This window comes from Pocillopora verrucosa, chromosome 4 (genome assembly GCF_036669915.1).
Source record: "Pocillopora verrucosa isolate sample1 chromosome 4, ASM3666991v2, whole genome shotgun sequence".
Classification (NCBI taxonomy): Eukaryota; Metazoa; Cnidaria; class Anthozoa; order Scleractinia; family Pocilloporidae; genus Pocillopora; species Pocillopora verrucosa.
The window spans coordinates 9,586,849-9,609,238 of NC_089315.1; the positions used below are offsets into that span (position 1 = coordinate 9,586,849).

The 22,390-nt window shown below is 36.8% G+C and overlaps 4 protein-coding genes across 4 annotated transcripts; 2 read left to right on the forward strand and 2 right to left on the reverse strand.

The window, feature by feature from the left end:
- Window positions 1-477: 477 nt before the first annotated feature.
- Window positions 478-11,024, reverse strand: LOC131795650 (glomulin). The gene is made up of 20 exons (XM_059113239.2): window positions 10,966-11,024; window positions 10,782-10,889; window positions 10,052-10,168; window positions 9,441-9,546; window positions 9,085-9,302; window positions 8,637-8,686; window positions 7,498-7,654; window positions 7,025-7,169; window positions 6,498-6,591; window positions 6,171-6,224; window positions 5,696-5,726; window positions 5,462-5,551; window positions 4,641-4,682; window positions 4,105-4,178; window positions 3,199-3,283; window positions 2,793-2,908; window positions 2,528-2,585; window positions 1,777-1,909; window positions 1,555-1,643; window positions 478-1,289 (listed from the first exon to the last, which is right to left on the reverse strand). Exons 1-20 carry the CDS (start codon window positions 11,011-11,013, stop codon window positions 1,194-1,196), a joined length of 1,911 nt encoding a protein of 636 aa, XP_058969222.2. The 5' UTR covers window positions 11,014-11,024; the 3' UTR covers window positions 478-1,193.
- Window positions 11,025-11,282: 258 nt separating this feature from the next.
- Window positions 11,283-14,194, forward strand: LOC131774654 (uncharacterized). Its single transcript, XM_059090710.2, has one exon. The coding sequence runs from the start codon at window positions 12,882-12,884 to the stop codon at window positions 13,779-13,781; it is 900 nt and encodes a 299-aa protein (XP_058946693.1). The 5' UTR covers window positions 11,283-12,881; the 3' UTR covers window positions 13,782-14,194.
- A 704-nt stretch (window positions 14,195-14,898) lies between these two features.
- LOC131774653 (small RNA 2'-O-methyltransferase) lies at window positions 14,899-21,144 on the reverse strand. The gene is made up of 7 exons (XM_059090708.2): window positions 20,816-21,144; window positions 19,840-20,035; window positions 19,668-19,728; window positions 18,580-18,762; window positions 17,881-18,052; window positions 16,958-17,247; window positions 14,899-15,876 (listed from the first exon to the last, which is right to left on the reverse strand). Exons 1-7 carry the CDS (start codon window positions 20,987-20,989, stop codon window positions 15,381-15,383), a joined length of 1,572 nt encoding a protein of 523 aa, XP_058946691.2. The 5' UTR covers window positions 20,990-21,144; the 3' UTR covers window positions 14,899-15,380.
- A 181-nt stretch (window positions 21,145-21,325) lies between these two features.
- LOC131774652 (uncharacterized) lies at window positions 21,326-22,374 on the forward strand. The gene has a single exon (XM_059090707.2). It carries the CDS (start codon window positions 21,406-21,408, stop codon window positions 22,360-22,362), a length of 957 nt encoding a protein of 318 aa, XP_058946690.2. The 5' UTR covers window positions 21,326-21,405; the 3' UTR covers window positions 22,363-22,374.
- The last annotated feature ends 16 nt before the right edge of the window (window positions 22,375-22,390 follow it).

Consider the following 22,390-nt stretch of genomic DNA (forward strand, 5'->3'; position numbering starts at 1 on the left):
CAAAAAAGAGACGTATTTGTAATTGTAAATTTTGAAATCAACTTTGTAACATCAGTAACCTGAAAAAGACCCATATATAAAAACTTGGTGGATTAGGAACCGACTGCCACCTAATTTGCCATTGAAATATCACAAAAAGTACTGGAGAAGTCTACTTAGTCTGGCAAAGGGACTAAGGTTCCCGTATCAAAGAAACAACTAAATAACGATAGTCAATGTCTGTGTCATTGTGTCACTCTGCTTCACACATAATATATTACATAAAACACACATGCGGAAGCAGGTTGATTTACGTCTGTAAAGAGTGACAAGAACAGTTAATGGTTTAAACCAGGCCGGGGAAGGGGGGGGACGTTGATCCTTGCGTCTGATCGTCTGGGTGAGGGTGGTCCTGAGTAGGACTGTTGTCAGTTGTAATGAACCTGAGCGGAAATCATTATCAGAGTCAAATGACAAAAGTTGTTTATCAATCGAGTGTCGAGGTCGGGATCGTGTTATTTTTATTAACGTTTCGCTTTTACATGAACATTCAAAGGGCCTTTACTTTAATTCAAATTTTTAAGAATTCGTCATTCGTGTTCATATCCCCTTCTTGTTCACCACAAAAATATGGACCACGCTCAAAGTGGTAAGAGGTTGTCAAGTGTAAGAGCGCTTCACACCTCTGATTGTTTGCTTTCACGCAAGTGTTCGATGAGCGCTTCACAACCCTTTGACTTATGCTGTCACGCAAGTGTTTTGGTTGTTTACTGTCACGCGTGTGCTTCAAATTATTCCACAACTCTTTGGTTGTTTGCCGTCACGCAAGTGTTTCAGAGCGCCTCACAATTCTTTGGTTGCTCACTGTCACGCGAGTGCTTCAGAGCACTCTACAACTCTGGTTGTTTACTGTCATTCAAGTGTTTCTGAACGTTTCATATTACTTTGGTTTCAGAGTGCTTTAACATCCTTTTGAAATCCATATTCAGGCCAGAGACTCTAAAGCGTGACAAGTATGTTGTAATCACGCAAGATAACAATTTAATAACTTCAATGTGGACAGTGTAGGTGGCCCCAAGTGCAACTGTTGCTCGTCTTACTCTGGTTACCAAAGTACCCAACTTGCTAACGTTGTTGTCTGAACCTTCCATCAAAGCTAAATTCCAGGTTAGAACCAAAGAGTGCAGGCCAACAGCCGAGTGTTCTAAATCAACTCACTTTCCCCCTTTGCTTCTGATAGTAGCAATCTCTGTTATTCGAGCAAGTACACTGTCCATCATATCCAGAGAGTACAAGCCAGATTGAAGAGCCTTCCGACAAAAACAGACAAGTATCATCACTTTAATAAATTCTCTGAAAGATACTGTCATGGTCTCGTTGCATAACTTTCAACTACCGCCATTGGAAAGGGTGAGCAAGAACAAAGCGCAAGAAATAACGCCCACCTTCTGCTACACGCGCAAACGTAAGCCAAGCTACAGGAATAAATAAATATGGAGACAACTTTTAATTCTCACAGTTTTTCAGAAAAAAATGAGTGCTAGTTGGGAAGGAGAACTTCCATGATAGACTTACCTCACATTGGTCTGCGAGCGACATTAGTTCCAGTGCTTTTCCATCAGGACTTTTAACGCTGAACTCAGTGTTCTGTTCCATATTTTTACCTTCAGAATTGAAAAAAAAAAGTTGTTTATAACCGTTATTTGAGCAATCAAATGCCATTTGGTCCACGAGACTATCAATACAAGGTATTGGACAAAATATCTATAAAAAAAAGCACCATAAAAGTAACCTTACTTTTATTTCCTGCCATTTCATCCCGTTTGTTTGCAAGTTCTGCTTGGTATTGTAATCTGGTCACTTTCGATGCCTGTCTTAAGGGCTCCGTGAAATCCTTTTCGATTGTTGTGAAGTTTCTCCATACTGTAGTCTACGTTTCATGAAAAAGTAAACTGGTCAGAGATTTGAAGGCACGGGCCCGACAAATATCACAAACAGGAATTTCATATTTTGTAAGTAAATGAAATGTGAAGATGACAATGCCGGCTGAAATTCGAATTGCATAACGAGATTTTTAGACCTTAGGTGACAAAGGTGACGCACTCTGCTGAGCCGTTAGATGTCAGTCTGAAGCTTTAGCGAAACAACGGTGGTAAAGTTTTGATCCAGGTGATTTAAGAACCCAGCACTCAGCACTTATCCTTTTTTAATTGGAAAAGATCGGACACATTCCAGCACGCGACCTGCTGATAATTTTCTGGTGGGATCTTTCTATCTATTTGATCATCCAATAACATGGTTGGTTGCGTGTACCTGCACAATGTACGCCTCCTTACTTGTCTCGTATAAAAACCAAAGCTAGGTTACAATCATTATCCTGAACTGGCAGAGAACAGTGCCCCCCTCTCCCTCCTTACAAGGAGGGAACCTCGACACCCGTCTTTTCGCATGGCTAGGACCACAACTTTAAGTCAGCTATCGGGAAGTGCCAGTTGCTAGAGGTTCTACCGTAAGTTTCTTAATTGATACTCCATGTTAGTTACATCACCTTGTCGCTCTCATCTCTAAGAAGAACAAATCTTAGGCAGTTCAGGGCTGCCATGACTCTACAAAGAGAGGAGTAAGATGCCTATCAAAACACAACTGAACGTATGACAAAAAATAATCATGTTCCATACATAAATTAAATAATTATTTAATAACCGTGTGAAGCTACTTTAAAGGGCCTCAAGAGAATTTTCCTCGATGTAGTCTCTTAAATTATCACACTTTTTTAAAAGTACATAGAAGCTAAATTCATATGTCATAGTTACCTATCTGTTTCCTGTACCAGGTCCTTATCGGTGCCAGCTCCCGAGGGAGGTTTGAAAACTAACTGGAGAATTGACATAAGACGGCTGCCTTGAAACCAAGGTTCATCTTCTGATGTCTAAAAACAGAAAACAAAACGAATGCTATAACAAACTTCGCGATTTCTAAAAAGAAATCAAGTAAAAGTGCGCAGTCACGCTGGGCACTGTGATGCATTTTTTTTTCTAGCGACGCAAATTCTATTCCTGGCAAAAACTCTATGGTTTTAGGTCGCCAAATAATACATCGAGTTTCTTTGTTTGGTCCTACGATTGTTTGATATCACGCACATAAAGGAGCAAAAGACTTTCCTTAGCAGTATCTACAATGGTACAGGTGTTTTTGAAAATCAAACCAGACAACTCTTACACTTAAAGCTTGGTCAACTTGCTCTTTTAAGAGATGAATCAAAAGGCCTGCCACCCCGGGATGAGAACAATCTTGTAGAACAGTGCTGAAAAAAAAACCAATGTGAAAGAAATTGTTAATTTAGATGGTAACATTTTCGAGACAGTAAAGTAAATCGAACGCTGGTAAAGCACGTTTTATCATATGTATATATTATAGAGTTGAACCTGTATTAAACGGTCACCCAGGGGAAATGGCGGGGTGACCATTAATTACAGGTTGACTACTTCATACAGGTTCACAGAATAGGGGTGTTAATAAAAAAAACAACAACAACAACACGATAAAAAAACCACCATTTTAACCTATGAATGACATAAACACCCTAAACTAACATTGATTTCGGGAGATATTACTTGAAATATTATTTCAAGTTTTATTTGAGTGGTTCTGCTTAAGTGACCGTTCACTACAGGTGGAAGACAACAGAGACAGGCCGTCTGGGACAAGGTGAAGGGTAACCACGACCAATAGAATAGAAGTGACCGTTTAACAGAGGTAAAAATTACAGTAACTGAGCGGAAAAATTCGGGACTTTGACGATTAATATGGTGCCGCTTAATACAGGTTTGACTGTATACATAAAAAAAAGTTTCAAACGGTTATATTACTTGTCGGAATCTCAGGACGCGGTCAGTTACATATTTTCACACATAATCCTTAACAAAGGAGATAAACATTGTATGATTTCTGGAAGATACTTCTTCCTTAAACATGATCCCTGTTTACAGTCCTGACGGAATTAGAGTCATGTGCCAGCCTCCTTGGACCAGATTTACCATCTCAATAGTTGTAATAATCTTCTCTTATTTATATACAGTGTTAAGTTTTCTAAGTTGCTACAAGAGGCACACAAAATGTACCTACTATAATAATCCGTATCGACTTCTCGTGTCAAGCTTTGATACCAGATTCGGAAGGACTTGAACTGCTCTTAATCTCTGTGGCGCAAAGGAAAACAAACGCATCAAATAATCAAATGTCAACAACGTTGAAATGTTGAGCACTTTTGGAGTGTGTGTTCTTAAGCATTCACATGTCTTTGAGGGTTGTTGAGACCAGAGGCATACAACTTCAGTAATACACTTCTGTTACGATCCACTGTGCGTTATACTTTTAGAGTATTGGTATTCACCAAGCAAGATAATAAAACTAAGACACTGATCGTCATCTTTGGAATTCCTAAATTCCAAAACTTTCCAGGATTTTTTTAATGTTCGAGAAGTTGGTTTAAAGTGGCGTAAACACGACCATGCAATTAAAATATATATTTCTTTGTTTTTCTATATAAAAAAATCATATTCAGTCTTTATGAACCCTACTCATTATTTCATGACTTTCTTCTTTTCCAGTAGCTCGTATGAAATCGGTAAGAACATCGCTATGAACACATGTGCACTTACCAATTTCTTTGATGAACACATCGTCATAACATTTATAAGAGCCTGCCGTTAAAATACGAAACAAAACTTTAAAAACTTTCCTGTACTAGGTACTGTCAGTGACAGAATTACGGTTAGATCGCATCCTGGTTAGCTCGCTCCCAGTTAGATCGCTCCAACCAAAAGTTAGATCGCTCCACTCGAAAGTTAGCTCGCTCCATCAAAAAGTGACTTTGCTGCCAACATAAGTTACTTCGCTCCATGTAGAAAACTAAGGTAAAAGTAGCAAAACTAACGTATCTAAATTGATAGTTCATGACGTGAATATCTTACCGAACAATCTATTAATATCGCTCGCGCGCGCTTGAAATAAATCCGAGCTACGTAGAAAGAACAAATAAAGCGTCATGAAAGGGACTCACGAGGTGTAATCTCCTTTATTAATTAAAGATGTCGGATATCAGTTTCCTTACATCAAACAGCGAAAAGGGCCACACTGGATAGTATTGGTACTTGAATGATCCTTTTCAATATGCTTCAGAATATAACGTTATATAATTTATTCCACGATCGGTAGCTTGGTGGCTAATCTGAAGGACAGAGTGGATACGATGTACACGAATCGTCGTAAGACACATCATCACTTATAAACTTTAAAAATCATTGGTAAGTAATACTTTACAACATGGAGCGAAGTAACTTATGTTGGTAGCGAAGTAACTTTTTGGATGGAGCAATCTAACTTTCGATTGGAGCAATCTAACTAGGAGCAATCTAACCATGGTTCGATCTAACCGGATACCCAGTGACAAAATCAGCTGAAAATCAAACGTGGTGTCCACCTTAACAATGTCCATTAAATCTTTGAACTCGTACTGATTGTACACCAAACTCTTATCTTTCAGTCTTTTTGACAATGTCTCCAACAGTCCCTGAAAAGAGAAAAACGTTTATTAGTGCTAACATTATGAAAATTGATTAGGCGGTAGATAGTCGACACATTTAAATTATAAGATGAATGTAAATTAGGAAAAACATTTTTGAAATATTAGCTGAAGCACTCACAAAATACACACCAAACCCTTGTAAATGACACCGTGTTCTGTTCTGCAAGGCAAAGGAGAAAGTTTAAGAGATTTACATTTATTGTAGTACTTTTTTTCCCTTTGCTAGCTAACAAGTTCAGCCAAAACCTTTTGTGTATTCAGGTGTTGAAAGTCTTTTGTAATCTCTAGTACAGAAACTTTTCAATAAAAAATACCTGAATATATCATATTGTTGTTCATCCATTTTTTATATTCTGTATGTAGACACTAGTCCAATAGTATGTGCAACTAAATCAAAATTGCCTGAAGCTATTTACAATAATGATTACAAAGTATTTTGTATCCAATGCAGAAAAATAAGGAATAATCAGTATCCTACCCCCTCCCTTGGTTGCACCCCTGAGCATGGGTGTACCCTTTAGTCTCCCACTATTTATAAGAGAACAAATCTTGCGGTGCTTGGAATTAAAAAGAAATAAAACAATTTCTTCTAAAAATAACTGACCTGCTAAGAAGGAAGAGGATGCTTTTGATGTTGACTCTTAGTAAATATCTAAAGCTGTGAAAAATATACAAAAAAGGTTTTTTTCCAAGAGTTGATAAATACTTCAGTGGGAAGAAAGAGACTAAGGCCACCCTTCAACTTACTAGTAGTAAACCTTTTACTCCCAAGATCTAGATATGAATTCTCCCAGCTGTCTGCTATACATTTCTTATAATTTAAACTCTGAGAACTTGGTGTTTAATCTAAGAGTCATCCAACTGTTTTTTTTCCTTCTCATGAACTTTCCACTTGAAAATGTATTGGATAAATTCCCCTTTGGTCACTTACCTAAAAACTGCAGGGATATTTCTGTCTTCCATCTTTTCCACAAGTAGTAAATAAACAAAACAGCCAAGGCCTAACACTGGATAACAGCTTCTTTCTTGAAAACAGATAAAAAGGAAATTAAGTAAGCTAGAAACTTTATCTATTATTCTAAATACAAATTAAAGCCCTTAACATTTAAAGTACATTAATAGATTCATTGTAAATAATGACTCAAAGTATTTTTTAAATGTCTTTGAAAACAGAGCCATAGAAGAGCATTTAAACATTCAACCAATTAACTCATGCTGGGCCCATTAATGATGCAAATTAAATTGCAATTTAAAAAAAATGTGTAATCAAAAGGGAAAAGTTTTCAAAAGTAATGTTCAAGAGCAGAATCTAGAGTCAAATTTCTGATACCTTTTCAAATTTGAAGAGCCTCCTTAAATTAGCCTCTTCTGCAATAAGTGGCTTTACTTCAGCCTTATGATGATAAAAGGACTGGCTAAAAGTATTTACAGAAAGTTTTATAGTATTATTTCAGTTACCTTGCTCATCCTCATCATCATATTCCTCTTCTGCGGAAACATCTCTGTCTGAAGTCTTGTTTGATTTTTCTTGAACATTGTTGTATGTTTTAGAAGTGTATTCCATGAGGTACAGATACGATCCATTAGCCATATGAATGAATTTCTATTTAAATATAAAAAAAGAATAGTGAAAACAACAGTTAGCCATGATTACATTTGTTGATTAGTAATCTTAACAGTGTAGTCTGATTATCTACATGAGAGTACAGTTGGGAAGGACTGTTGGAGGTAATAAATGACTGAAATTACAACAACCTAAGTGGAAGTCATCATTGGAGTCATGACTTGACTCAAGTGATATAAAAATGGTTGTCAGGATGTAAGTCACTAATACTGATCAAATGAGTCCTCTAAGAGTCTACACTCAACATAACAATCAGACAACATGATGCCAGCTCTTGGTTCATGTCTATCTAAAATTATGAACATACCATAATTTCCAGTGCAATTGTTCTGTATTCCATTACAGTCAAAGAACATTTCTCCTCAGAAATGGATTCATCATCCTCATTATCAGGGTCTGCATTTTCTTTAGAATGTTTTTCTAAATCCACAAAAACCAATGGATAATCCAAGAGCTGGATCAAACTGTACAAATAGGATAAAACTATGTCAGAGATTTTAAGAATACATTATCGACATTTTTTATACAACTGACACTTCATACAACTAATAAACAATTGCTTACCAAAGTGGAAGTGAATAGTGGTGGGTATTTACCAAGCCACAAAGGTAAATATCAACTACTTTGAACAACAGAGATGAATAGTTGTTTTCATATACACCACACAGATACAAAATTAATAAAAAATAGTTTTATTATTTGTAGAGTATAGTTTGATTGTCTGAATGAGTGTAGTCCTGAGAAGGACTGTTGTTGGTAGTGGTGACTGACATTCGACAACCTGAGTGGAAGTCATCATCAGATGATGACTTCTGCTCAGGTTGTTGAAATGTCAGTTACTACTACCAACAACAATCCTTCTCAGGACTACACTCACCCTGATGATTAAACTACACTATTACAAGTTACCCCCAGGTTTACCGTAGTTTTATCATTTCTTTCAATAAAATGGTCAGAAATTAAACTATTGATGTGTGGTTTGTCATGGCTGCTCAAGGGGTAAATAGTACTTGCTATTCACTTCTAAACTAGCTAATCAGCACTTCCGATAATCACTTTTCACCTTTGTGGTATATAAATAATAAAAATATGTCTCATTATCAATTGGTAATGTGCACATTCCTCATTTTAAACTGCTATTTGAAGTCTTAAATTTATAAATTATCAAAGAATTTCCCCTTCTCTTATTATTGACTAACTTCTCATTATTGATTGATTGTCTGATTGTTACCCTCATAAAGCTAGTTAAGTTTCTTATCTGTCCTAACTTAAATCAATTTTGTTTTGAATTGATTTTAACTACACTAAGTGTCAATAAATTACACCAAGTTATTTCACACAAAGTAAAATAAATATTACACTAAAATGGCTCAAAAACCTTCCAATCAAAGCAAAAAGTTATTTTATTTGTTATTTGTTGATTAAATAAATGAACAAAGAACCTACCATTTGATAATCTCTGGTCCTAATTGGCTGATGCAAGAACTTGAGGGGGACTAAAGAAACAATAAGTTAATTTTCTTTTTATTTCATATCCACTTAAAAATAAATAGAAATAAAGTTTTTATATCTGGTTATGCAAAATTTATATCTTGCTTATTTTTTATCTTCACTCAGTTGAAGGCTTAAGACCTAACTGTATGTACAAGAGCTGGTTATTGAAGATTGTTGCATCTTAAAAAACTGCTCATACCAATCAGCTTTTATTTTGAAGCTAATGTTTCAATAGCATGTCTTTATGTTTAAGCTTAGTAAATGTCTCTTCTATGGTCTTATATTCGTCTCACCACTCTCTTCTATTACTTTGTCACTCTCTTGTCATTCTGTCATTTAAGGATACTACAGGTAGATCTTAAGTCAATGGATTATCTACAGCTTTTGTAAATATACTTACTATTTCAGCAGAGGATGATTGCAAGCTGACTTCCTGCACCAATGGTCTGAGAAAATCCAGTACATGTTTCATGATGGATGGCATTTTCAGACATTCACTGCCAGACTCTTTCTCTGTCTCTATTTCATCTGAGAGTTGAATACCTTTGATGTATCTTGTCACACATGGAAGTGCCATACCAACATACTTTGACTTCTTCTCTTGCAGCCTGTGTATTGCTTAAAAAAAAAAGAAAAACGAAGCAACTAAAAACCTGAGGAAAACACCTTCTAAAGGAAGAAAAGACATGATTACTCACCCAAATCTTTTAGCTAAATGTCTTCTTTATCATATCTTGCATTATATTTTTTATTTACCTGTCTTAAGGGTATCCAGCAGAGTAACAAAATTGTTAAAATGGCAGTCTGTCCCAGAGTCAAGTTGTTCCAACACTCCAATGCAAACCTCCTTTGCACTGCATCTCTGTTAGTTTCACACCAATAATTCAATATTTGAAATAAACTTTTATCTTAAAAAAAGAATTGTAACCACCTGAAAACACATGAGATCTCTGATATTTAAATATTTTATAATTCAAATGTCAACTTAATGCATTTTTTCATCATAGACAAAAATAGAGTATTTTCTTTGAAAAACAAAAAAAAGAAATAAACTTCAACAAAACTGGTTTTAGTAGAATCCTGAAACAGGCCTAAAATGGCAAAAGAACCATTAGACATTTTTTTTGTACTTGTAGATATCTAAGTGCACAGCATATAATATTACTCTGATAAAGGGTGATCATAGTTAGAAACATAATTTTTATCAGTCTTCAGCTATGACATGAAGGCAAATTAATCACAACTGTTTGTTTGTTATGGTTTTAAACCTTCCAATTTGTTTCATTTAGTAGAAACAGAAGCTAAATGAAAAACCAATAACTGCACAGCTCGTCTCCACTTTGTGAAAAGTAACTTAATTTGCTTACCTCAGCGATTAATCGAAGGATTTTCTTTCTTTCTTCAAGAGCATCTGATTCAAAGTCATCAGCAATAGCTTGAGATATGACTCCAATTAGTTCCCAACCAACAAATTCAAGAGCATCCTGTGCATACACAAAACAAACGTCAACTCAGGGCTGCAATGAATAGGTGTGACCTCTGCCGGTGATAATCACTAAATCAAATGTTTTGTCAACAGGAGCAGAAGTCAACTTGATAACAGAGTCAAAAAATTCAACTCAAGTTATCAAAATCAGTCAATCACTTAAAGCACTCATTTCAAGACTACCTTATCAGAAAGACTTGACAACATGGCAAAGAGTGCCTCCCAAGCTCAAACCATTAATCATTTCACAAGAACAAACCCACTTTAGTACTGATAAACAATAAAACTTAGTTTCTGCTCTTTAAAAGTACTGATTATACGAAAAAAAATTTTGATCATGATCCCAATGTGTGGCTCGGCAATTAAACTTCATTAGGCGTGGGTTTAAATCTAATGAGATCCTAATGAAAGACTTTCCTTCTCACGGTCGTTTAGCTGTTAGCTGTGGCACGACCCAATTTCTTTATCTTCATGTATTAGAATCAAATGAACTGGGCATAGAATAATTTATGCAATATTTCAAACCAGAGACACAAAATTGTAAAACATCTAGAATATTAATTTAATGACGTTTAATAATTCTTATCGATGGTGAACAAATGTTCACAAACCTTATGGTCAGATCGAGTCAAGCATTCCAAAAGCCGGGTCCATTTTCCACCACTAACGCATTTCTGAGCAGCTACCAAGATGAGGTGGGTATTTGGTTTCTCTGTGCACTGCAGGAAACATATAATGAGCCTTCGGTAGTATTAATAGAGCTTTAATGCGCGCTCCACCAAAAGCAACACTTACAAATTTTGATAGACTTTCCTGAAGTTCTTCAACATCATCGTCCGCCATCTTTGAAAAGTTCCCTTTTTTGCTTTATATATGCATCACTGTACCGTCAAAATCAAATACCGCTGACCAAGTAATCGTGCTGGTAGATTTAGAAATACGATGAGTGCCGGTGTCACAGTGATATGTGTACCCCCGTGATATGTGTACCCCCGCACACATATCACTAGTGATATGTGTACCCCTGGTAGGGATACACAAAACACTGAAGCTTTGCACCCGGGCCTTTTAGAGCTTCAAAGAAAACATGTGCCCCATAGACATATATAAGCTTAGCTAGTAATTTGCTGGACAGACAAAAGCGCTTGCTTTACCAAGGGATACACATATTGACTGCGATTGCCGCGATATGCGTATCCACATTGTATCCCCAAGATGTATTGGGGATACACATATCACTGAACGGCGATCGCAGTGATATGTGTATCCCCTGACTAACTCGCTGTCGTCTGTCAATTTGGAATCAATAATACACTTACTAGCCATATATAAGCTTAGGTAGTAATTTGCTGGACAGACAAAAGCGCTTGCTTTACCAAGGGATACACATATTGACTGCTATTGCCCGCGATATGCGTATCCACATTGTATCCCCAAGATGTATTGGGGATACACATATCACTGAACGGCGATCGCAGTGATATGTGTATCCCCTGACTAACTCGCTGTCGTCTGTCAATTTGGAATCAATAATACACTTACTAGCCATATATAAGCTTAGCTAGTAATTTGCTAGAAAGACAACAGCGCTTGCTTTACCAAGGGATACACATATCACTTACTACGATTTCCGCGATATGCGTAACCCCGAGATATGTTGAGGATACACATATCACTGAACGAGAGATCTCAGTGATATACGTATCCCCTGGCTAGTACGATGTCGTCTGTGTACTTTTTAAATTTGTCAATGACACATATGATTGGGAATCAATAAAAATTGCTGTCAGTTGGTGAAATATTTCATGCACTTACGTACTAGCCAGTAAAGGAGCTAGTAGCAAGTAATTTCAGTGCTAGACAGGCGACAAAGCCGATACGATTGTAGTCACCAGTGATATGTGAATCCCTAAGATATATTTTTGTTTAAATGACAATTTCGATTCCTTTATATTTCCAATAGATTGTTTGATGTTTGCTACTGGCCCATAAGAACTGTCGGACTCGCGAGTCGTGTCTTTACAGTTCTGATTGTGGAAGATGGTTCAGTGAACGATTTGCGTCCATTAACACAAGTTAGCCGTAATTATTTATTTTTTGGAGGGGAGGGGGGTGGGGGATACACATATCACTGGCCGCCATCTTGGAGGGGGTACACATATCACTAGTGATATGTGTGCGGGGGTACACATATCACGGGGGTACACATATCACTGTGACACCGGAGCTAAATCAACAACAACCACGTGAGTCGGTTATTTGGACGATTCATATCTGAATTATGTCTGAGAAATCGGCTTCAATTTCCTTTGAAATCTGCAATATTTAATGTTGTGATTTGATGAAGCAACTGGGCCATATAAAGCACAGAGTAAGATTTGTACGTTTCCATGTGGCAATATCGCTCTGGAAAAAATCTTTGGAGGAGGAATAAACATTTGGGATTATTCCGACCTGGAAACGGTCGCGTAGCAGTCGGGAAATTACTTGTAAATGACCACAAATTTACAAACATTGAGGAGGTAAATTGTCATGTTTACGTTTGGGTAAACGTCGATGACTAAGTGTAGGTGTGACTCGCGACAAATCACAAAGTCCATTTGCTGCGTGTCAGTTCTTACCTCACCGACTATATTTATGTACCACACTAACTTCGGTCTTTGAATCGGACTCGCTCTTACTTTGTGAGGCCAGAGATTCAGAAAATATCGATGTTCAAACTTGAGGAATCGAAGAAGACTGTCCCTTTCGACTTCGGAAGAATTTCTCCCAGAACTAAGATTACGTCGTTAGCGCAATTGCGCAAGGGCGATCATGTCATGGAAGAAAGCCCGTTGGGTTACTGGCATCACTTCATCGTGGATAAAGTAAAGCCAAAATTTGCGTGGGTTATACACAAGACTGGTGATCAAGACACTGGTTTACGATCTCTTCGAGAAAGTAACCCCACTACCAAAGGAGAAGTTTCAAGAACTAAATTTGTTCTTGAGTCTAACCAAGTTGTGTACAGGATAGAGTACCCTCCGACGGATGAGGTCGATGGGGTTGTGGTGTTCTCCTCGGATGAGGTGGTGCGAAGGGCGAGGAAGCGCTTGGGAGAACGGCACTATAATGCTTTAACGAGCAACTGCGAACACTTCTGTCGAGATTGCAAAGCAGGAAAACCTGAGAGCTATCAATCTTATGATGTAGTATGGACTGTTATAAGGCTTTTGTTTGTCTTTCTGCAAGGAATACTAGGGGCAGTACTGTTCATTGTTGCTTCTACAACAGGTTTGTTAGCTCAGACATCACTGTTACTGATGGGTCATGTAGTAGGTGTGATAGTGGGACTCCTACAGGATATTCTGTGGATAGCATTTGTTGTTATTACTGCTGATCTTGCGAGAACCAAAGGTCATGTGACACCTGTGGATGCTGAAAAAATCAAAGCTAAAAGAGTAACCCCAATAGTGTCAGGATTTGTGGGAGGGGTGGGAGGGGCAGCCCTTGGCTATTATCGCATCCCCTTACCAGTGTTTGGTAGCATTATTGGAGCAGTTATTGGAAACTTTCTCTGTCAAGCTTTAGGTCTTCTGGTTGGTAGATGGGTTTCAACCTTGTTAAAGTAACACACCATGTTGTGTATATCATAATGCCATTAGTAATTGGAAGTCAGATTGGGTGGGTTAATAAATTGATTGTAATTTATCAAAAATATAAATATGAAGTACTTCCTAGTTAAATTTTTGACAATTTGAAAATGGATTGGGAAGAATTTTAGAATTTTTTTATTTGGGGACTCTAACTTTTCGTAAGAAATAATTCACAATGTTACCAGCCCCTTTCCCCACCCCAATAATCAATGTTGACATGAGCCCAGAAGGCTAGATGAATGAAACACAGCATTGCACTGGGAACTGAAAGGGGAAGAGACATACATGAATACAGCACAATTACAAAGAAATAAATTATCTCAGGACTCAAACCACTGGTTGTAAATAGTTATAAATGAAAAACGAATATTTGGATTTTGATATGACAGAAACAAAGACTATAAAGATCTTTGTTTTATTTAACATAGCCATAACTTGAAGTTCATTGTTCAATTAAAACTGGGAAGATTGTTATGCATATTATTACTTAATAAGTAAGTAAGTAAGTAATAGTCTTTATTGCCAAAAGATAAAAGTACATATCTTTTGTTACATTCTAGTCGCCTATACACTCAATAAAAATCTATCCTTCAAATTAAAATACTTAAACTACAAATGGATGATAAAATACTACATAGAAAATACATTACCTTGTGTTTAGAAATCAATCTATTTACATATGATGTCATAAATCGTTTGCTATTTACTTTGGGGAGGGCACACTGTTTTTTATGCAGACTATATTTATTCTCGTGTGTTGGTGGTAAATATGAGCCTAGTGGATGGTTATCTACAGAGGTAATAGCCTTTAAAATCTTGCAGTCCTGTCTATTTTAAAGGTCCTTAATAGTTCATGTGAAAGTTGGCAAGTCCTTTTTGGCAAGGGTGTGTAGCATTAAAATATTTGTACAACTAGGTAGAGGGAAAATGTATCATCATCAGAGCTTATGTTATCTTAAACATGATTAGACTCAACATATTTATAATTATTTCATTAAACTAAAATTATTTAGCTGAGTCTCTCTGAAATGAAACTTGTAAATGGAGTAGCATATAGAAACATTTCATATGTAATAAAGGACCAAATAAATTTAATAAACTATTTACAAGGTTCATTTACTCGATACTTCTCACCATGAATTTAGAGGCAAGAAATTTTTTTTTGTAAGACTTAATAGTCTTAGCCCTTGATTTTTAAAATAGAGGATGCCTCTTTTGTGAATTAAGGTGATTAACAAAAGCTGTGAGCCTAAGCCTTGTTTTCATTAGCAATGCAAGCAAAAGTACCACCACAAGCACAACAGCTGATATTTCACTGTGAAAATGGCCTTGTTACAAGCATATACACAAGGGCCAGCATAAGGATCAGAATTTTCCTTTTTCTTGTGTTAATGCTTGTGCTTGTCAATATTCATTTTCTCTTGGTATACTTACCTCATGTACATTTGTACTTGACTGTGCTTGTGCTTGTGTCACTACATATAGTTAGAACCAGGCTTAAACAGTTAAGTATTCTTATGAACCACTTTTCAAAATGGTCTAACCTGAGATTATGAAGCAAGTTTGAAATATTGATTATTTGGGGATCCCATCTGTAATTGAAACATTCTCTGTAATCCAAACAAGTCCATCAATGTCATTACCACTTATTTCTTCACCCTCAGATCCATCACTTTCAAGTGAAACTGCTGCAGTGTAGCTGTCATACAAATTGAAGTTGTTTTCTTCCTCAAACTCGTCATCCGCTCCATACTCTTCAAATTTAGTCCAGTCCTCGCCATCCCAATATTTAGTATTACAATCATTTGAAGAATCCCAACAGACCTCTGCATTAGCTGTTGTTTGCTTGATAATTGCATCAGAACTAAATTCATCTGCAGTATCCCAGTTTTCAGGTTCTGTCCATGTTGAGTCAGGTCTTTTTGATTCATACACCTCCTGATCATTACCACATACATCCCAACCAGTGTCACTCTCTTCACTGCTCCACTGTGGTGATGACTGATGCTGCCACAGGACTCCACATTCATCTTCAGTCAGGCAAAACCTTGAAGAATCTTTCAGCACAGATCTAAAGTAAATATTTAATTTAATAGTTAATTTTGTTTAAAGACTAGTTTGTAAATGCTGTTTTTTTTCACACATTACTTTGGTTATCAAAATTTGATAACTGATATTAAGTATGACCCTTCATGACATGGTGAACTATGCAATGTAATGCATTTTTCAGTCATTTCGTATGATCAATAGGAGGACAGATAAAGCTGACACTGTCACTGGCATTTTTTTGTAAGTAATAATTTATAACAAAAAGTTTGCATTTGATTTTGCTGAGTCTATCCAGTAGTAAATAAGCTACAACTCTTGAGGTTCTAAAAAGTTGTAAGTTGCCTACAAAAACCTCTTAAATATTAAGCCTTTTTCCTTTTAGGATACCCCATTCTAGATGAGAGATTTCAGTATCACATTCTGTTAGGTGGGATATACCTGTACAAAACAGCATTTCTCCCCCTTCCCCCTCCCCCTTAAACAGAATGTAGCATCAAATGGAGGGAATGGGTTATTAATGTAGGGAAGGAGTGGGGCTAAATTATTTCACACCGCATAAGTATTAATCAGGGCATGAAATTGCGCCTAATACAGGCGCCAATGCGACTACATTTTTCACTTTGGCGACCAAATCCTGAAAGTTAGTCGCCAAATTGGCGACTAGAACGTTTCATCATAACCTTACCAAGAGATATAGTAAATTAAAAAGATTTGCAAGGATAAATCCGCGGCAAACTTCCTCGTTAAGTTTGTTTCCAAAACGTATTACATGCATCTTGATCGATAACTAGACACCAACTTGAATTTAGATGAGCCTGAACGTTTTTTATCATCCATCCTAGTGTCCACTTTGTAGCACGTTAAAGATCTTTTCCCTAACTTAATTTTGGAGGGTCTATCTAGAACGCTGACAGCGTAAAGAAAGATTTTTTTTGTCTTTGAAAATGGCGACCAACTTTTTTTGAATTGGCTACCACTTTGAAGAATTTAGGAGCCAAGTGGCTATCAGAAAAAAAAGTTAATTTCACGCCCTGTTAATTATTTGATTTTGACAGCTTGGTGTATATTTTAAAGATGTTTTTTCACTATTCCTAACAGCCTACCTTAGTTTCTCAATATCATTACAAAACTTTTGAAGGGAGCTGAAGCCTAGTAACTCCTTAAGCAAGTACACATGTGTTTTTGCACAGTCCTCATCATGTGTAAGGTGATTTTCCTCTCCATGGAAACTTTTGTCATCCTTGTCACTTGATTGTGAATCCATGTCACTCTCTTCTGAATAATGAGCCTCCTCTTGGGATGACAGCATCCAGAGGATGTATTCTACTTCTTGCAGAATCTTTTCTTCCTCTGTTCTTGTGTCTTTTTTATATGGAAACTGAACCTCTGCAATCTAAATTTCAATACAAAGGGAAATAACTAAGTTGTCAGAGGGCGATAAAATTTTAAGAATGGAGGCTGAAGTATAAGGTCAATTTTGTTGACAAATGAAAACCTTCAGGAATGTTAGGAATCAAGTTCAGGGATATAAGTCAAATTCAAATTGTTTTCCAAGCCAGAATGGTACATTGAAATATCTATTCACCCTAACCATAACCCTACGCAATTACTTTATTAAAAAAAGAATTCTGGCTGAGGGGAGTTTTGAAATATTTAATGCCTGATTACTCAAAGCAAATTTGTACTGTTTTTATTGCAACCCCTAGTAATACATTGATTTTCTGTCCTATGTTCTGAAGTGACACAAAAGTCTTAATTTGATCCTTCACCCTTTATACCCTTAAATCAGTATGCATATTCTCCACACTGTTCTTAACACATTTCCAATGGTACTGACAAGGAGAATTTGTTCAACAGAGCTTGTCTGGTGGGTAATCATTTCCTTTATTCTCCTGATCTTGATGTTTGGTTCAACAAAGATTTTGTAAGGAGATGTTAGATGCCAATCACTAATAGGGGTTGAAGAGTTAAGTGAGTATCCACATTATATGAAATTGAGAATATGGAAAGAAGCCAACACCCATACCAGATTGTATGGCTGGCCTATCTCTGGTCCCTTCCTGGAAGCAGAGTAGGATGCTATCCTCTCAAACACAGCCACTTGAGAGCAACAACCCAGGTGTTCTGTTCCCTTGGGTCCAGCAGCTATCCCATCAAATGTCACAGTATAGTTGTACTTCAGAGCCTGGGTGTTTGACCTGAAAAGTAAAACATTTGTTTAGGCAAAGGTCTATGCTATACTTTTTGAAGCCTTAGTTTGAATATGACATACTAATATACTTGTTTCTTTTGACAAACTTTGAATGGTAGTTGGTAGTTAATACTATTTGTGGGTGTGCATGTTTTTAATTAATGTATAATCAGTTGTTAAATAATTGTAAAGCTCCAATTGCTTTTAGTATATGGGTACACACCAAGGTCCAAACAAATGAGTTGTTCCATGTCACTGCCTTCCTATTTTGCAACACAGGGACCTTAAAAAATTTCATTAGTTGGCGGTTTCCAGGTCAAATGTCACAAGTAAACCTTAAGATATGACCCTCCCTGCCAAGAGCGTCCCATACCTACATGGAACTGTCTCCTCTCCCTATTTCTTTTTTAGGGATGTTATAGTACTGTTATATAAAGCCTGACTGGTTTTCTGAGGGACATTGGTTGAAATCTCCATAAGAGAGTTTTCTTTGGTAATTAAACTGAACATCATATACTTTGGTTAAGAACTAACCATTCTTGAAATTCTGCTCTGGTCCATTCAAACTTGTGATCATAATGCCGGAATCCTTTAAGGTCAGGGAACAAGACGTTGAATTCAACATTGGGTGTTGTTACTATAACAACCTTAGGAGACAGCTGACCAAAGACTGCTTCAGGCATTAAATCCAGGATGTCTGGTTGAAGATGTTCTATCCTTTAAAAAAAATTTATAGACTAATCAATACAAAAAAGCTTTTTAAATTCTTATGGCTGAATGACTCAGCATTGTGGGGCAGTTACACCCTATTCAGTATATGCTTATCAGAAGTTTTCCTACATATTGATTGTTTCTTAACCTTTTAATCACAGAATTGATCAACATGTAACCTCTCCCTATGATATCCATACTATAATCAGTAAACAGGTAATTAGAATACTCAAACTTATCAAGATGAAGTTTTTATCTTGATCTAACACCAAATTATCATAACTTATTAAGAAGAAATTGTGTAGCAGCTGGAAGGGAGAATCAAAAATAAGATCTTGTGATTTAAAGGGTTAATCATCTTTCCTAATAGTACAGACATGTAGTTGATGACAAAATTGATACCTTTCTGTCTCTTAATTGTCTAAAATAATAGCACATTCCACTCTTGACTCTGTTAATGACCTCTGCTCGGGTTGTCAAAAAGTCAGTCACCACTACTAATAACAGTCCTTCTCAGGAATATCCTCACTCAAATGATCAGACTACACTATCAAACATTCTACTCTGTTGTGCATATGTTCAGTAATAGATCATGATAGATGTGGTAAGAACATCACAAAAACTTGCCAGAGGCTTTGAGACCGGATTTTGTTCTTACCACATTTTGACACCAAGTATAGTATGTTACAAGAAAAGCCTACGCAATATGTTGTGTATAATTTGTTTGGTTAATGTAAAGGGAAAAAAAAGTATGTTACAAGAAAAGCCTACGCAATATGTTGTGTATAATTTGTTTGGTTAATGTAAAGGGAAAAAAAGTGAAAACATGAATATTGTATTCTCTGAAATAGTGCACCACAGTAACATATCAACTTTGTGTGTTAGGTGGAGAGTTTCAGGTATGTACTTACAGTTCAATGCAAGCAATTATATCAAAATCAATGAACCTCTCATCTGCTTCAGCAATAGAACCTGATAAAAGAATTTAAAATCGGGATAATTTTTTGTTCAACCTAATTTTTGTTGCATTAGCACTTAATTACCTACACTGTTCATACCTGAAAAAAAAAGAATTGAAATTACCTTGATATAGAGAAACTTGGAAGGGATGGGTACGTGGTCGCAGATAGTCTGCTGTGAATGGCCTAATGCGGAACTTGCTTTCTTCAAGAAGCTGTTGATCAATATCCACACCGACTAATTCTTCCAAATGAATCAAATTATCTTGACATATCAATGCTTTCACTAGCTTTGCTTCAGCACAACCAAAATCAAGAACCTAAATAAATGTGGATAAAAGAAATTGTTTACAATGAAGAAAAATTTAATTTATTTTCTAAGCCAACTATAATCATGAGAGCTCCAAGTCAGACAATGAGGAAGAATTAAATTAAATGCTCTATGAAAGGCTACATGGACCTGGCAACAGATTCAAAAGTGGTCATTTGTCAGGAATCATAGGCATTACTCAGTCTTGTGTGTTACCAAAACAAGAAGGGGATTGAGTAAATGCTTTTGATAAACTGAGAGTTTTGAGCTATTTGTTTTTAGGTAGTTTCACATCCAAACATGGATGGGTTTTAAAAGGACTGTTATTTTTCACTGTTTGGTGACAGAAGCCGAGGTAGTGATGATGAATAAGTTAATTTTGCAGTACGTCAATTTTGAATAGAGTAATGTAGGAAGCCAGAACATCCTGTACCTAATGTCAAGTAACAAATCCTAACTCAGCCATTCCAGACTGTAGGTGAGTAAGCTTAAGAAAATAATGTCCAATAGTCACGGACAACACAACCCTGGAAAACAATGAATGTTCTTTACCTTGTGTATGCTTAAAATGTTGTTTTTCCTTGCGTTACAAGTGCAAGTTTACGATTACACCTGATTGGCTGAGGTGAAGGTGGATCAAAAGCAGTAACAATGGCTTTTAGCTCGCTGCTTATTTTCTTTGGTTTCAAAATGTGCGTATTCATTGCTCACTATATACTAACAGACCACTCACTGATCGAAAAACTCCAGTATGTTTACGAATTTTAACACTAGCTTCGCGATCAAGTACCTTTTTTGCTTGTTGTTTCTTCACTAGCTCACATACTGCAGCATATCGTTGACGATAGACAGGGGGATCAAACTTAGGACCTTTAAATGTTCCTTCATTTTCTGTCGATGGAGGAGGTTTGTCTCCATCGGTAACATGGCCGACGCTCGCCGTATCGTTTGCTGTATCACCCATCCCTAACCATACCCTGTCGTGCTTTCCTGTTAAAATGTAAAGTAAGTCACTCTGAAGAACATGGGAGTTACTAAAATGCTAACAAAAGCCAAGATAAGGATGCCAACATTTATCTTTTATAAGTTTGCTGAAAAGTTTGCGTTTTCCCGGAATTGCCGCCATGTTTTTTTTCCCGCGTGGAGGGGGATTGAGACGAGGTTACTTCATTCTTTCCCAGGAACGTTGTCGTGTTTCTAACCGAGAATAGAATGGGGCAAGCATTGCACCACAGACTTTGTGATCTATTTTTAGTTTGTTGGTGCAATCTTGGACCATGGTTAGGTATAAAACCCTTGATAGATTTAAATCAATTTATTTCCTAGGACTCACTTAGTACATTTGTAGAACTACTAACTCTCTAACTCTCTTTCTTCGTCATGGCAGGACCTTTAGTTTCTGTAGGACAATCTCCTGATCATAGTTCCCATTCGTTGCACGCTGGGTCAAGCAAAGGAGACTTGTCAATTTTGATACTGCCATTTACTTATAACCGACCTGTTTCCTACGATCTCAACAATGGTGATGTGGAGTCTACAGGCGACGATTTTGATTCATGTGACGAGGAAAACAACTACCCAAGCGAGTTTGATTTCCTCGATCAAAAACATGGACAGATCTGTAGGCGAAATGGTGAGAAAAAACTTTCCGTTGCTGTGAAGGCCAAAAGGAAATGTAGTCAACGGGATACTCGGAAGGTCATCTCCTCGTCAAAAGGAAGTTTTACAGGATCTGACGATTCTGACGTTGGCCTTACTAATAAGGAATTGCGGATCAGGGAAATAAGGATTGAGAATACGAAGAGAAAGCGGGAGAACAAGATCAAAGCAAAGAAACGGAAAGGGGTCACTGAGAAAACTGAGGTGCAGTCGGAGAAGGAGAAGAAACCTCTAAAAAGCTGTCTTAGAAAATCTGTAAGGAAGAACCCAGTAAGTGTTTGTGCCAACCAAACAGCCAATCCACCATCATTTTATAACAATTCTGACTTTATTCTTAATTCAAACAACAACGGTGTTAAATTTGAAGATCAGTCATACATTAACTTGCTGATTGAACTTCAAAACCGTGAGATCACACCTGAGGATTACGACCTGCTCCTCCAGTTGGATTCCTCTGTTCAGCCTAAGACCTTATCTACCGCCCAAATTAAGAGACTGTCATCAGATAAAGTAACAAGTGAAATTGGTGACTTGTGTAGCATTTGCATAGAAGACTATGTCTCAGGGGATGAGAGAAACTTTTTGCCCTGTGGTCATCACTTTCATAGCTTTTGTATAAAGATTTGGTTAGGTACTACATCAGATAGATGCCCCATTGATGGGAAAGAAGTTAGGTAACATTATCTTTGACAAACCCTTTTATGGG

Coding starts and splice junctions, on each gene's coding strand:
- LOC131795650 (XM_059113239.2), bottom strand. CDS start 11,013: ATGGCGGACGATGATGTTGAAGAACTTCAGGAAAGTCTATCAAAATTT. Junction 9,303..9,440: donor GCTGGATACCCTTAAGACAG/GTAAATAAAAAA, acceptor TTTTTTTTTAAG/CAATACACAGGCTGCAAGAG. Junction 6,592..7,024: donor TGATGATGAGGATGAGCAAG/GTAACTGAAATA, acceptor TCTGTTTTCAAG/AAAGAAGCTGTTATCCAGTG.
- LOC131774654 (XM_059090710.2), top strand. CDS start 12,882: ATGTTCAAACTTGAGGAATCGAAGAAGACTGTCCCTTTCGACTTCGGA.
- LOC131774653 (XM_059090708.2), bottom strand. CDS start 20,989: ATGGGTGATACAGCAAACGATACGGCGAGCGTCGGCCATGTTACCGAT. Junction 18,763..19,667: donor ATAATTGCTTGCATTGAACT/GTAAGTACATAC, acceptor TTTTTTTTAAAG/GATAGAACATCTTCAACCAG. Junction 17,248..17,880: donor TAGGCCAGCCATACAATCTG/GTATGGGTGTTG, acceptor ATTGAAATTTAG/ATTGCAGAGGTTCAGTTTCC.
- LOC131774652 (XM_059090707.2), top strand. CDS start 21,406: ATGGCAGGACCTTTAGTTTCTGTAGGACAATCTCCTGATCATAGTTCC.